Raw genomic sequence first — 13,315 nt, forward strand, 5'->3', positions numbered from 1 at the left:
GGTCCGTTACAAGTTTTCTGAGGAATCTCTACACTGCTTTCCACAGTGGCTACACCAATTTGAACTCCACCAGCAATGTATGAGTGTACCTTTTTCCCCACAGCCTCACCAACACCTATTATTGCTTGTGTTCTTGATAATAGCCATTCTAATTGAGTAAGATATAATCTTAGCGTGGTTTTGATTTGCATTTCTCTAATTACTAGAGATGTTGAACACTTTTTCACGTATTTGTTGATCACTTGTATATCTTCTGTGACATGTCTGCCCAGTTCCTTAGCCCATGTATTGACAATAAGTTTATAAGAACATGATCCCATCATAAGTTAAGGAACACTTGCATAATGGAATATTATTCATTCTTAAAAAAGAGAGATCTTGCCATTTGTGACCACAGAAATGAACTTAAGAAATATAATGCTTATAAGGGAAATAAGCCAGGCACAAGAAAACAAAATACCACATGACATCAGTTATATGTGGAATTAACAACAACAAAAAGAAAACATAGAAACAGTCTGAGAACAGAAGAGCGACTGCCAGGGAGCAGGGTGGGAAAGAGAAGATGGAAGTCAAAGTTTCAGAAAGCAAATGTGCAGTATGAGGACTAGAGGAGTTAATTATATTGTCTTGTATACTGGAACTCTGAGAAGCGGGTTGATTTCAGGTACTTTTACCACAAAAAACATGTAACTATATGAAGCTGAGTGTAGTGGAACATGCCTGCAATCAGTGGCTCGGGAGGCTGAGGCAGGAGGATCACAAGTTCAAAACCAGCCTCAGCAACTTAGCGAGGCCCTAAGCAACTTAGTAAGACCCTGTCTCTAAATAAAATACAAAAAGGGGTTGGGGATGTGACTCAGTGGTTAAGTGCTCCCGGGTTCAATCCCTGGCACTGCCCGCAAAAAAAAAAAAAAGGGGGGGGGGAATTATATGAGATAATAGATATGTTAATTTGCTTGACTGTAGTAATAATTTCACTATATGTATATTAAAACATCATGTGATACATTAAGTATATACAATTTTTGAGAGGAGAGAGAAGGAAAAAAGGAAGGAAGACAGGCAGGCAGGCAGGCAGTCATAGGTATGTTACGTCCCTGATCTATATCATGCAACTTAACAAGAAAATCCAGGTGTTAGCTACCAAGATACACACAGCAGTGAAGTACTATTCCCTGAGGCTCCAAAATCCGATGGTGCCACAGAAACCACACTGCTCTCTGACTGCAAACAGCTGAGGCAGAAGACATGCACGAGGCCACACAATCCTCCTTAACAAGCCCAGTAGAACACCTTGTGCACCTAAGACTTGCTTCTCAAGGTTGAAAGCACACTGACATCTGATACTGAAGACAATAGGGATTGGGATGAAGAAGACAGAGGAACATGAGGATGAAGGAGGTAGTTCAGCAAGAGGAAGTGGTCATTCCAAAAGAAGCAAAAGGACATTTGTTTTTAATTTTATCCCCAGCAATATGAAAACTTGAGGAGAAATAGGCCAGGATGATTACAGTGGCAAAGAAATACTATAAAAGAGCTCTTTTTTGGATTTCACAATGCTATTGCTGCCAAAAGAAAGAACCACCAACACAGCAAGTGGTGTTAACACATGTGAGAGAGACTGCCTCAGAATGTAAGAACACAGAGATGATGGATGAGATCAGTTGGTTGTAGAAATAACTAGGAGGATTTTTGTGTATATGTAGGTAATGGGATTTGGGCATGTCTTAGTCCATTTTCTGTTGCTACAACTGAACACCACAGACTGGGTAACTTATAAGAAGAGAGGTTTCCTTAACTAATGATTCTGGAGGCTGGAGGTCCAGGAACATGGCACTGGCAGCTGGTGAGCACCTTCTGGTGCACCCTAACATGGCACAGGCACCACTTGGCAAAACTGAGCAAACCAGACAGAGCTCACTTTTGTCATAAAGCTACATCTGCAATAACCCACTAATCCCTGAATAAATTAACCCACTCGTGAGGGAAGAGCCCTCCTGCCAGAGTCACCTCCCAAAAGTCCCATCTCTCCACACTGCTGCATTGGGGACCAAGTAGCCAACACATGAAATCTAGGGACACATTCAACCACAGCAGGGCACAAGTAGCTTACATGGAATATTGGAATGAAACGATTAAAACATGACTATCTCAGGAAAATAAAATCTTATTACATTGAACCATGTTTGAAGAAAGGCTTTATTAACAGAAGATCAGCATGTAACCTAAATAAATGGAGCATCCATGAGCAAGAACTTAACAGGTTCTCTGACCACTGACTAGTATAGATGTAAAGAATGAGTATGCCAATCTTCTTGAATAAACACCATATTCCTAAAAGGAGTATGGCACCTAATTTCCTGACTGGGTCTCTAATACACCAATATTCTCATTATCATTTAGCTGCTGAGGTAGCTATTCTTTCAAGAATAATGCAGTAACTGACCCAACTATTTAGAGCTAGTTAAAAAATGAAAGTTGGTGTTGTGATTTAACTATCAGTCATTAGTGAGTTCATTTAGGAGAAGTCAATCCCCTTCCATTCATTTCCCTTTTGGAATGCTAATGAAATTAATTTTCTAGACTAATAAGCAGAGATCAAATCTAGGTTCCTAAAAATGACCCTCCTACCCCACCCTCTCTGGTAGTGTCTTCCTGTGGGGGCCCAAACAAATTAATAAGGAGCCTCTTTCTTTTGACACTGCAACATTGAGAATCCTTTCCAAAACAGAAAAAAAATCACTAATTAGGGTTAATTAAAACAGGCCACCATGAGTTACTCATGCTATTTAAGACCTGTGGTTTTATTTTAATTACATAGAATAAATGGAATGTACTATTCTGCCCTTAAGTAGTTCATGTAGATCCTTGGAAAACAGCTTTAATGAATAGAAAATTTCTATTTATAAACAGCATAAAAATTGTTTATGTGTGAATAAGAGCTTTTAACAAGTTTAGTTGCTTTTTTTTTTTTTTAAAGACCAGTGCTGTTGTCTTAAGCACTTTGCTTTTAATCTCTCATACATTGTTAATTTGTTATGGGGAACTCTCCTTTGTAGAGTTTGACAATAAACTTCAAGCCATCCCTTGGAATTTTTAACTAATGCTATCCCAATAACGAGTTTCAAGTATATAAGTTTTAATATATGAGCCTAACTTCAATATAGAACAAAGTCAATATTACATCTTTATAGCATGAAGACAACTCTGCTCAGAACCATATGCTTGTGGCTTTTGTTTATAAAGCCTCATCGATTTTTAAGTAAGAAAAAAAAGACATAGAAACAGTAGCTCCGTGTGGAATTATTGAAGCTCAATGGTCTCTCCCTTGAATCACAAAAATGCATTAAGGTCCCACAGAGTTTAAACAGGTGTGAAATCTAACCTCGGTGAGCTCAATTTAGGGTGATGCAGGGTCTCAGAATGTTAACCCAGGGCTCTCGGCAAACAGACATTTTCACTGGGAAGGAGACACAGGCCCTTAAGAAAAGCCACGTAGGACACTAAGGGCTCTCTGGGTTTCTCCTGCTGTCCTGGGGCCTGCCAGAAGCAGCACAGGAGTTAGGCCCCAGAACACCTTCTGTGTTACTCACTGGTGAGTCATCGAATTTTTAGCAGGAACCTCACGCTGCAATTCTGTTGTTGGGAGCCAGAGACATTGTGTAAGAAACATGTCTGCGTTTTCTGAGCCGTGTGCGGCCGTGGCAGCATAACGATGCGTAGGCTTCTCTGTTTGCGTTAGCAGCCTCCTGAGCTTGCTGCTGACTTTATGTAACCACACACAACACTGCCTTTTAAAGCTACACACATTCCTCCTCTTGGAGGGCTTCCTTAACAAATCCTTACTCTCCTTTTTTTATCTTTTATTTTTTCTCCCTTAAGCATGTAACCAGGGACAATCACGGAGTAAAACTCAAAGAAACTAGGTGATCTTCTTTCAGAATCCAGTGCTCAAGAAATTTTGAGGGACTTTCAGAATCTGGTACCACCACATCCCAAAATTCTACAGAATTTACAAGTACATTTTCAGCAAAGTTTCCTGATTCCTATAGTATTCCTGTTTGTGTATATAAATGCATGTAGACCAGTGGTTCTTGGTGGGGAAGATTTTGCCCCCGAGGGGCATTTGGCAATTTCTAGACATATTTTTAATTGTCACAACTAGGGGCTGGGAGAGGAGGGCTACTGGCACCTAGTGAGTAGAGATCATGGATGCTGCTAAACAGCCTAGGATTCAAAGGACACCCCACACACAACAGAGAATTACCTGGCCAATATGTAGATATTGTTAGGGTTGAGAAACCCCACCATAAACAAAAGATACTCCTCAAAAAAATCAGATCACATTCCACCTAAATATGTTGTATTAATATGGATGGTGTTGCAGTGCAGTCCAAAGGGGAAAAAAAGGGAAGAAGAAAAAAATCCCCTTCCCAGAGTCATTTGAAAAGATACAACCTTTCAAGAAGAAATAATGACTGTCAGGTTCCCAGCCTGGCTTGACACGGTTCCAATGTTTACCGGGTCCCTGTGGATGCTGTGCATTTGTAAGATTGAAAATAATAGACTCCTTTGTAAAATAAATACAGCAATTTGGGTCTTAATGGGAGCTCTGACACACATCGCCTCATTTCTGCGGCACCATGCATTAACCTCTGAAACTTCAAAAATGGAAGGCAACGTTTTGATAAAGGTTTCTAAATTACAGGAAAAATATTAACTGGGCATTAAATAGACAACCTAGGGAAAATTAGGAAAGAAAAAATTAGCATAGTCATAGTGAACTCAGCATTACTGGAACCCAGATCTGAGGTGAAATAGCATTCTGTTTTGGGAAATTGATTTCTTATTTCACAGGCAGGAGATAAAGTCTAAAGGCTCCTCTGTTTTCTTCTTTAGACAGAAACATAATTATTGCTCTGTGGTAAATGATCTATAAAATGAGAAACCATACTGTTGGTGTTATAGTTCCATACTCTCTGTTTTGTTTACTCTCAATCTAGGGTTTCTGGAGAGGAAAAAAATTAAATCAAGTGTCTCCAGTTGGATGTCTCTCTGAGATGACAGATGAGATCCAGTCATAAACACCTCAGCAAATGCAGCCCCACCTGTCTTGTATGCAATTAAGGTAATGCTGCTGACAACAGCCTAAACAGAAGAGCATTCTTCTCACCTTCAGAGACAAGTGAAGAAATGGCATTTTGAAATAAAAAGTAAAAACTATCAAGCCAGGGTAAAAGCTTGATTAGCACAAACAGTGAACTTCATCACAGATTTATTAGTTATTTATGTATCCTGTGCTCTATATACCTTCATATCCATATTCTGCCCAGACCATCAGTAGTATCACCAACAGTGTGTAGCAGAAAGAAGATAGGTACAGAGATACAATTCAATCACACAATGTGAAGCTTTGATATCATGCCCTTTTAATAGAGACATCTTATATTGCTAGCCTACTAACATCTTTTATTCTGTTTCCTTTTGTTTGATCTCATTTTATCTCACAGCACCCAGATAAGGCATGGAAGGCAAATATCTTCATCCCATTAGATAAGGAAACTGAATATCAAGAAAGCTCTCTGACTTTTCCAACGGCACACACGTGGTGCTAGAAGTAGAGCTCTCTTGGTCCTAACCAGTGCTGAAGTAGCCACACAGAATGTTATAAAACAACCCTTGAGAGAAAGAAAAGCAGCCCCTGACATCCAACAGGTGTACTCCCAGCTAGGCCAGGTTGTTCTCTTGCTGACATCAACAATTACACACAACGTCGACATCAGACAAGGACACTTTGACCACAGTGAGTCAAGATGCAAATGAGACCCTCCTTAACAGTGTCTGAAAACAGACAAAATATGAATATTGTCCAAGTCACAAAAATGACTAAATACAAATGGCTGTAGCATCTTTAGCCTTCCCTTCCTTCAGGTAAAATTTATTAAGATACTAATCACAGAATTACCTCCTCTTCCTAACAGTATCTCTATCTATTCAAAGCTCCACTTCCTCAAAAGCACTGCACAAGCCCAAATCATATAATGAGTTCTTCCAACATGCTCTTTTGAGATGCCCCACAGTTCCCCATGTTGTGCCTGTATCTCACTTCGAGGAGTAAGAAACTGAACTTATTCAACGGCAGGTGTGTTCCTGGTGGCCTCTGCTGCAGTAACAAACTCAAAAGAAAGAACCAAAGAAGCTATGACTCATCTTCAGTTTTTTAAACTGGTGACTGATAGCATATTCTTAAATCGTAGGAAAATAAAAGATTGGATGGCCAATGGAAACCCAAAGGAAGAAGAGCCCACCCAGAGTGATAAAACTGAAATATAAATAGACCTAATTGATGGAACAAGTCTACATCTGTGTTGAGGGATATTTTGACATAAATTATGCTTTTATTGGGCCAATGGCACAAGACTTCAGCTTCCTTTCTATTGTAATCCCAACAGTTAAGTGGAAAGAGGAGTCAGTCAAGCAGGACTGAATCAGGCCAGAAGTTCTAACTTGATTCACTTCCTCCATGTCATTACAAAATAAAGTTGTGTACTGATGGGAACACAGTAGTCAAGTTAACTGAACACTCAGTTCTCTATCAAAGGTAACATAGGTTTTTGTTCCTGGAGGTGTTACTGTTTTATGTTTTTTTTTTTAATTTCTTTTTTTGATTACACAATAACTACATATTTATGGGATACAATGTACCATTTCATTTCATATATACATTGTGTGATGACTAAATTAAGGTAATGAGAATATCTATCACCTTAAACATTTATTATTTCTTTGTAGTGAGAACATTCATGTCTTCTAGCTATTTTGTAATAAACAATACATTATTATTAACCATGTTCCCACTAATGTGCAATAGCACCCCAGAACTTCTTGCTCCTAATTTTAACTCTATACCCTTCACTCACTTTTCCCATTCCTTCATCCCCTCTACTCTCCACACCCTCTGCAAACCACCATTCTATTCTCAACTCCTAGGAGATCGATGTTTTCAGATTCTACACGTGAGTGAGATTATGCAGTATGTGTCTTTCTGTCTCTTTTATTTCACTTAACATATTCCAGGTCCATTCATCTTGTCGCAAATGGCAGAATTCGTCTTTTCTGTGCTGACTAGTATTCTCTTGTGAATGTACCACATGTTCTTTATTTATTCATCTGTCAATGGACATTTAGATTTATTCCATATTTTGGCTATTGTGAACAGTGTAGCAATAAACATGGGAGTACAGATATCTCTTTGACACACCGAATTTGTTTCCTTTTGATACATACCTAGTAGTAGAACTGCTGGATCATATTACAGTTCTGTATTTAATTTTTGGAGGGACCTCCATGCTGTTTTTCATAATGGTTTTACATTTCTACCTACAATGTATAAGAGTTCTCTAAGTCCTCGCCAACATTTGTTATTTTTTGTCTTTTTGATAATAGCCATTCTAACTGAAGGGAGGTGATATCTCAATGTAGTTGTAATTTTCATTTCCCTGGTGGTTATGAAACTACTAGAAGAAAACATGGAAAATATTACATGATATTAGTCTGGGCAAGGATTTTTTAGATGAAACCTCAGGACAGGCAACAAAAGCAAAAAGTTTCACAACTTTGACAAATAGTTTTACATCAAACTAAAAAAGCCTCTGCACATCAAAGGAAATGACTGACAGAGAGAAGAAACAACCTACAGAACAGGAGACAGTATTTGCAAACTATACATCCAAAATTTATAAAGAACTCTTCTGAATGGCAAAAGAACAAATAATCCAACTGAAGAATGGGACAGACGCTTCTGAAAAGAAGACACACAAATGGTCAACAGATAAGTAGGAGAAAAGTGTGATTTTTTTTTCCTTTACTTTTGTTTTTGTTTCCTTTTTTGTTCTTGACAAATTATAATTACACATAATGATGGGGTACACAGTGATGTTATGACACATGTATACAGTGTGGAATGATTGTGATTAACATATCCATCATCTTAAATACTCCACATTTATTCCTTCGAACTACTACTTTTTACCCAAATGATAGAACTTTGAATTATACAGTAATGATACCTACAAATTTCAAAAGGAATTGCTTAATTCAGAAGACATTTGACTGTGTCTATAATACATCAAAATATCTAGTTAAATTGTGTTTTTTTTTAATTCAGCCCATCAACCAAAGGTTTTAACTATGAAACATCAACCTACCCTGAATTTTTATTAAATAAAAAAGTTACATTGTTACCATGAAGTCATCTCATTCACAAATGATAGTGGGATAAGCAGAGTAAATATTAATATTTTCATGAAACTTGACCTTAAAATAAAATTGTAATGCTTTCCCAATAGCACATTTTAGAATCTAGTCATGTAGTTGATGCTTCAATTTCTTCCCCAAAATAGAATACACATTATTTTAAATCCAAAGGAATATCTTGTCACCCTATTTTAATATCATGCCACAAATTTACTCCTTCTAATTTTTGTGCACTTCAGGAAACTAAACCTGGACACACAATGTCTCCCAGGTTCCAGCTGCCGTCACCACTTTACCATAAATGGCCTTCATGTTGCTAGAAGTCTCCCTCAGTGACTGTAACTGGACTTTTTAAAATCTCAGCCATATATTCTTTTAGCCTTTTTCTTTCATCCATAGCTTCTACTCAGAGAATCTCTCTCAGAGTCACTAGTCTTCAAATTTGTTACTAAATTTTCAGTTTGTTCCTATGAAATATGATAAGCAATGTTTGGGATCTACTAGGGAAGAAAAAATTTTACTCACCATATTTTTTCCTTCATTTTGGGCATCTCGATAATCAGGATTAAGCTAAAAAAAAAAAAAAAGCAAAACTAGTTTTTAATTGCTATTAGAAGCATATTAACAAGACCAGTGACCTTTAATTCAGTTCACTAGTCAACCCTTAACTAAATTTGATATCTTAAAAGCAAGGGAAAAAAATAATAGCAAATATAACCATGTAAAACATTTCCACCAAGCCCTAGTTGTAGGAAGTAGAAGATACAATGCCAGGCTTATGGCCTTGGTTTATATCCGCACTGTTGACATCTCTGTACAAGTCAGAGAGGACAATCTCACCTCCTCTGGGAAAGCATTCAAGAGAGTTCACCATCTGACCTTTCACAAAAACTTCCATTAACCAATCATTCAGATACCATTAAAAAATAGATCAGAGGGAAGTTTCAACAATGACTCAAGATCATGCTTTGCATGGTATGCACACAGGGAAAAGAAAACTGCAAATGGGAAGCACAGGTCAGATATGTCAGCTAATACATGGGGACTCTTGGAACCCACAGACAAAAAAACTCATCTTTCAACTCAGATAGCAGAGAATTAGGGGTCATTCCAATGAGAACAATGAGCCTGGAGAAGCTGAGTATTGCTACCTGCACCGTCCACCTATTCAGATTCCCTCTCTTCATTCTCACTCATAAAAGTACATCTTAGTTATCCTGAATTAACTAGTGGATAATTTGTCAAACAACAGATTTATAAGGTGTTTTTCTTGAAATATCATTTACCCTATTGAATTTAACCATTTTAATGTGAATCACCCAGTATGTACAATGTATAAGCCCAAGTAATTCCAGTTATTCCAGATGTAAAGTCGATGTCTTTCTTAAAATGACATTTGGCTAGAAGCCCTAATTGTCATTCCCAAATCATTAAATATCAATAAAAGTGCTGGGGGGAAAAGAAAAGAAAAATAAGACAAAAGAAAAAACTCCCAATTTCACTGAGAACAAAGGTTGAAGAACAACTTAAATTCAAAATCTTCAATGAGTTGGTGCTCTTATAAAGCAGATAGTTCTGGGGGGAAAGGCAGGTAACTTCCCAGCTTTTGGCATCCTTCAACCTCACTCCAAGCTAGCAGTCCAATACAAAGAAGAAAGAAGATGCCTGATATGCCTCCCTTCCGCCATTTGCCCTGACTTAGAGCTCCAGAGAACTTACCAAATAAAAACCTATATGGAAAGTCTTCTTGATCAGTGAGAAATTGCTACTAGATTAAGCAGAAAATCATTCCCCCACCCCGACCCACCCATTGACCTGTGTCTCTCTTCTCATGGCCAGGGAGATACACAATTCTCAGAAAGTAACTGGGCAGAAAGTGGAGGGAGCAGATGCAGGCAGATGACTTTCTGAGAAGCACTGTTGTGAAAAGAGGAGAAAAAAGAACCACTAATGCTGTGTGCTGGAAACACAATGCATCATAATGTAGAAATAGCGAAGGAGTAGAAGGCAGAAGAAACTGCAGCGGAGCTCAGACGCAGAGTCAACATCTGCTAAAACTGGGAACAGCGCCAGAAATGCACCCATCAGTGTGCCCTACAGCTGAAGGCTTAGAAAAAATGTTGAGCCCGCCAGGGTGGTGCTCACCTGTAATCCCAGTGGCTTGGGATTCCAGGTTCAAAGCCAGCCTCAGCAACTTAGCAAGACCCTGTCTTAAAAATAAAATATAAAAAAGGGTTGGAGATGTGACTCAGTGGTTAAGCACCCCTGGGTTCAATACCTGGTACCAAAAAAGAAAAAAATATGAATCAAATTGTCCTACTACTCAACCCATATGCTTTTGCATGGAGCTCACTCATCTGAGGATAATACAGAAAGAAGGAAAGAAGGAAAAAACAAAAGAGAACCAATGAGAAAGGACACTGGAACAGAGGAAGTTCCTTCTCAGGTTCCTTCTGAATATCTTCTATAGTATGATGCAAAATAAATTCTCAGGAAAAGATTTCACATACTCAAGAAAGTACAAGTAAATGTGCCCTCTATATAAAGGCAGTAAAATACATGAACAGCTAAAAGGATAAGATAAAAATAAACTACTATAAATAATAATATAAAGAATTATAATGTAAAATAAGGAGGATTTCAATAAAAATGAAAACAAATACAAACTCAAAGTCCATCCTAGCAGCAATAAAAAGCACTGTTGGTGCTATAGAGAATGCATAATACAGAGGATAAGAAGTTGGACAGCTATCCTTTCATATAAAATAAAAATTAAGAAAAAGAAAACAGAGGACCCAAGAAGGGACTATTAACTACTGGACAGCCAATGTACTCAGAAGGAAGAGAGAATAAGTAGAACACAGACAATCATCAAAGATAACAAAGTCTAACTTTCCTCACTTGAAAGAAGAACTATGTATGCAGAGGTTACCTTATTTCAGGAGAAAAATCACTGAGAACAAGATTGAAACTTTCACTAAAAAATGATGAGGGGGATGAAAAGAGGGAAAGCAGCAAGAGGGGCATAACACAAAAAGAAATCAAGCCTAGGTAAAATACGCATCATGCACAAGAGAAAGGATAAGCTAAATGATGTTGAGTCAGAGATGGAGTTGCTCAGCAGGAACTGGATGAGCTACTGACCCACTCCATGACTCTGGAAGACATCAAGTGGAAGAAGAGAGACACAGAAAGAATGTACTATATGATTCCACTTATGTGAAATATGAAAGTAAACAAAACCAAACTGTGGTGAAACAAATCAGAGGTAGGGGTGTAAGAGAGGGGAAGGACAGAAAGCTGGCCCAATCCCAGAACCCCATGATAGCAGCCTTCCACACTCAGAACTGACACAAAGGAGGGGAGACACGAGCTGCCTGCCAGCGCTGGGCCAGCAACTGGGGGCTTGGGGCTGACCTCCTCTTCCTATGAGACTCAGACTTCACCTCCAATTCCTAAATTCCCTTGGATTAGGAATCATGGAATTAGTTTCCAAACAGGATTAATCTTGCATTTAGGATACAAGAACAAAAGTTCGAGGGCCAGAGTGTTAGTTATCTGGCCTCCTACTCTACTGATTAGGAAACCCAAGAAAACACATCTTTACTTGATAGTAAAGAAAATTCCAGTATGGTGCCCAGAGGATTTAGTCACCTATTTTAATCAAGTATCACCATAGTTTTTTTGTTTGTTTTCAGATTAAAGATTCTAACTTTTCTTTCAAACTTAAAAAAGAAAATTCAAAGGCTGGGGATATAGCTTAGTTGGTAGAGTGCTTGCCTCACATGCACAAAGCCCTGGGTTCAATCCCCAGCACCGCAAAAAAAAAAAAAAAAACAACTAAAATTTTTACTAAATTATTCCCAAAAATATGCAATATGTTTAACTAAAGATGTAACCCAGGGTCAAATCTATATTTAATAAGCATTAGAATTATTGGTTCCAAACACTACAAATAAATTAATGCTGGAAACCATGACATATCTATAACTAAAATGTGTACAGAAAGAGGAATTTAACATACTTAAGTCAAACACAAAATAATTTATGCCCTTTGAAGTGTACATCATAGTCTATACCACAGTCAACGTTACATTCTACAATTCAGTCGTGACATATTTCATCCATTCAGGATCACCCAGTTCAATCCTTGCTGGGATGACCAGGTAGCTAGTCCCAGCCTACTCGAAAAGGAAATGCCCTGTGTGCTGGGAAAGGTCACCCAGCCCCCATGGAACTCAGTGTTCTCATCTGAAAAATGAGAAAAAAAAATCTCTAACTGAACCCCAGGTGGATGTGAATGAATTTTACACATTCATGTACTTGGCTACAATGCTAAGATGTGCCAATCAGTTAGGTTCTGTCTCATTCGTGTCTCTTGGCCTACAATGTCCTATTTTAAATAAATCACTTTATTACTGTAGCCAATTAGTAAATTCAGTAAAGTGTAAACAATAATAAAAAGAAAGAGGAAGAGAAGGGAAAGGAGGGGGAAAGACCAGTTAAATAAAACCATGGCTATATAAATTCACCAGTATTAACTATTAAAGATTAAATAGCATGCTGCTTTCCTTCTCTAAATATAGTAACAGTAGTAATAAAGTAATTGGATTAAGGATAAATAGCAAAAATTTTATTTTTAAAGAAGGAAGAAAGAGATTTGGTCACATGGAGTTTCTTGCATCTTTTAGGACTTTAAAGGAAATATTTCCTGATGTTAAAAAAAAAAACTATAAATCCAGCATTAGAGAGAGAGAAAACTAATATGCTCTTCATTTATTCAATAAATATTAATAGAGCATCTATAATGGGCAAAGCATTGTGGCATATGGTATTTGAGCAAAGACAAAGAGAATATGGTCCCTGACCACAAGACCTTATGATCTAGAAGGGAAAATAAGACATAAATACAGTCAGCTATAATACAAAATAGAATGTGACCAGAGATATAAGACAGAAATGAATAATTTATAAATAATATAGGTCAGAGGAAGGAGGGATCTGGGGTGGGCAAATTTATTCAAGAATTATTCATGGAGAGTAGCATTTGAGATAA

The 13,315-nt window shown here is 37.7% G+C and overlaps 1 protein-coding gene across 2 annotated transcripts in view; it reads right to left on the reverse strand.

Annotated features, from left to right (window-relative positions):
- Positions 1-13,315, reverse strand: part of ITPR2 (inositol 1,4,5-trisphosphate receptor type 2) — a 525,070-nt gene that overhangs the window by 347,571 nt on the left and 164,184 nt on the right. For both annotated transcript variants that reach the window (XM_079139251.1, XM_079139250.1), the window contains one exon: positions 8,785-8,829. In XM_079139251.1, the coding sequence (XP_078995377.1) occupies positions 8,785-8,829 (45 nt within the window). The remainder of the gene's footprint in view (positions 1-8,784; positions 8,830-13,315) is intronic.

This window comes from Sciurus vulgaris (assembly GCF_902686455.1).
Source record: "Sciurus vulgaris genome assembly, chromosome: 5".
NCBI classification, from domain to species: Eukaryota; Metazoa; Chordata; class Mammalia; order Rodentia; family Sciuridae; genus Sciurus; species Sciurus vulgaris.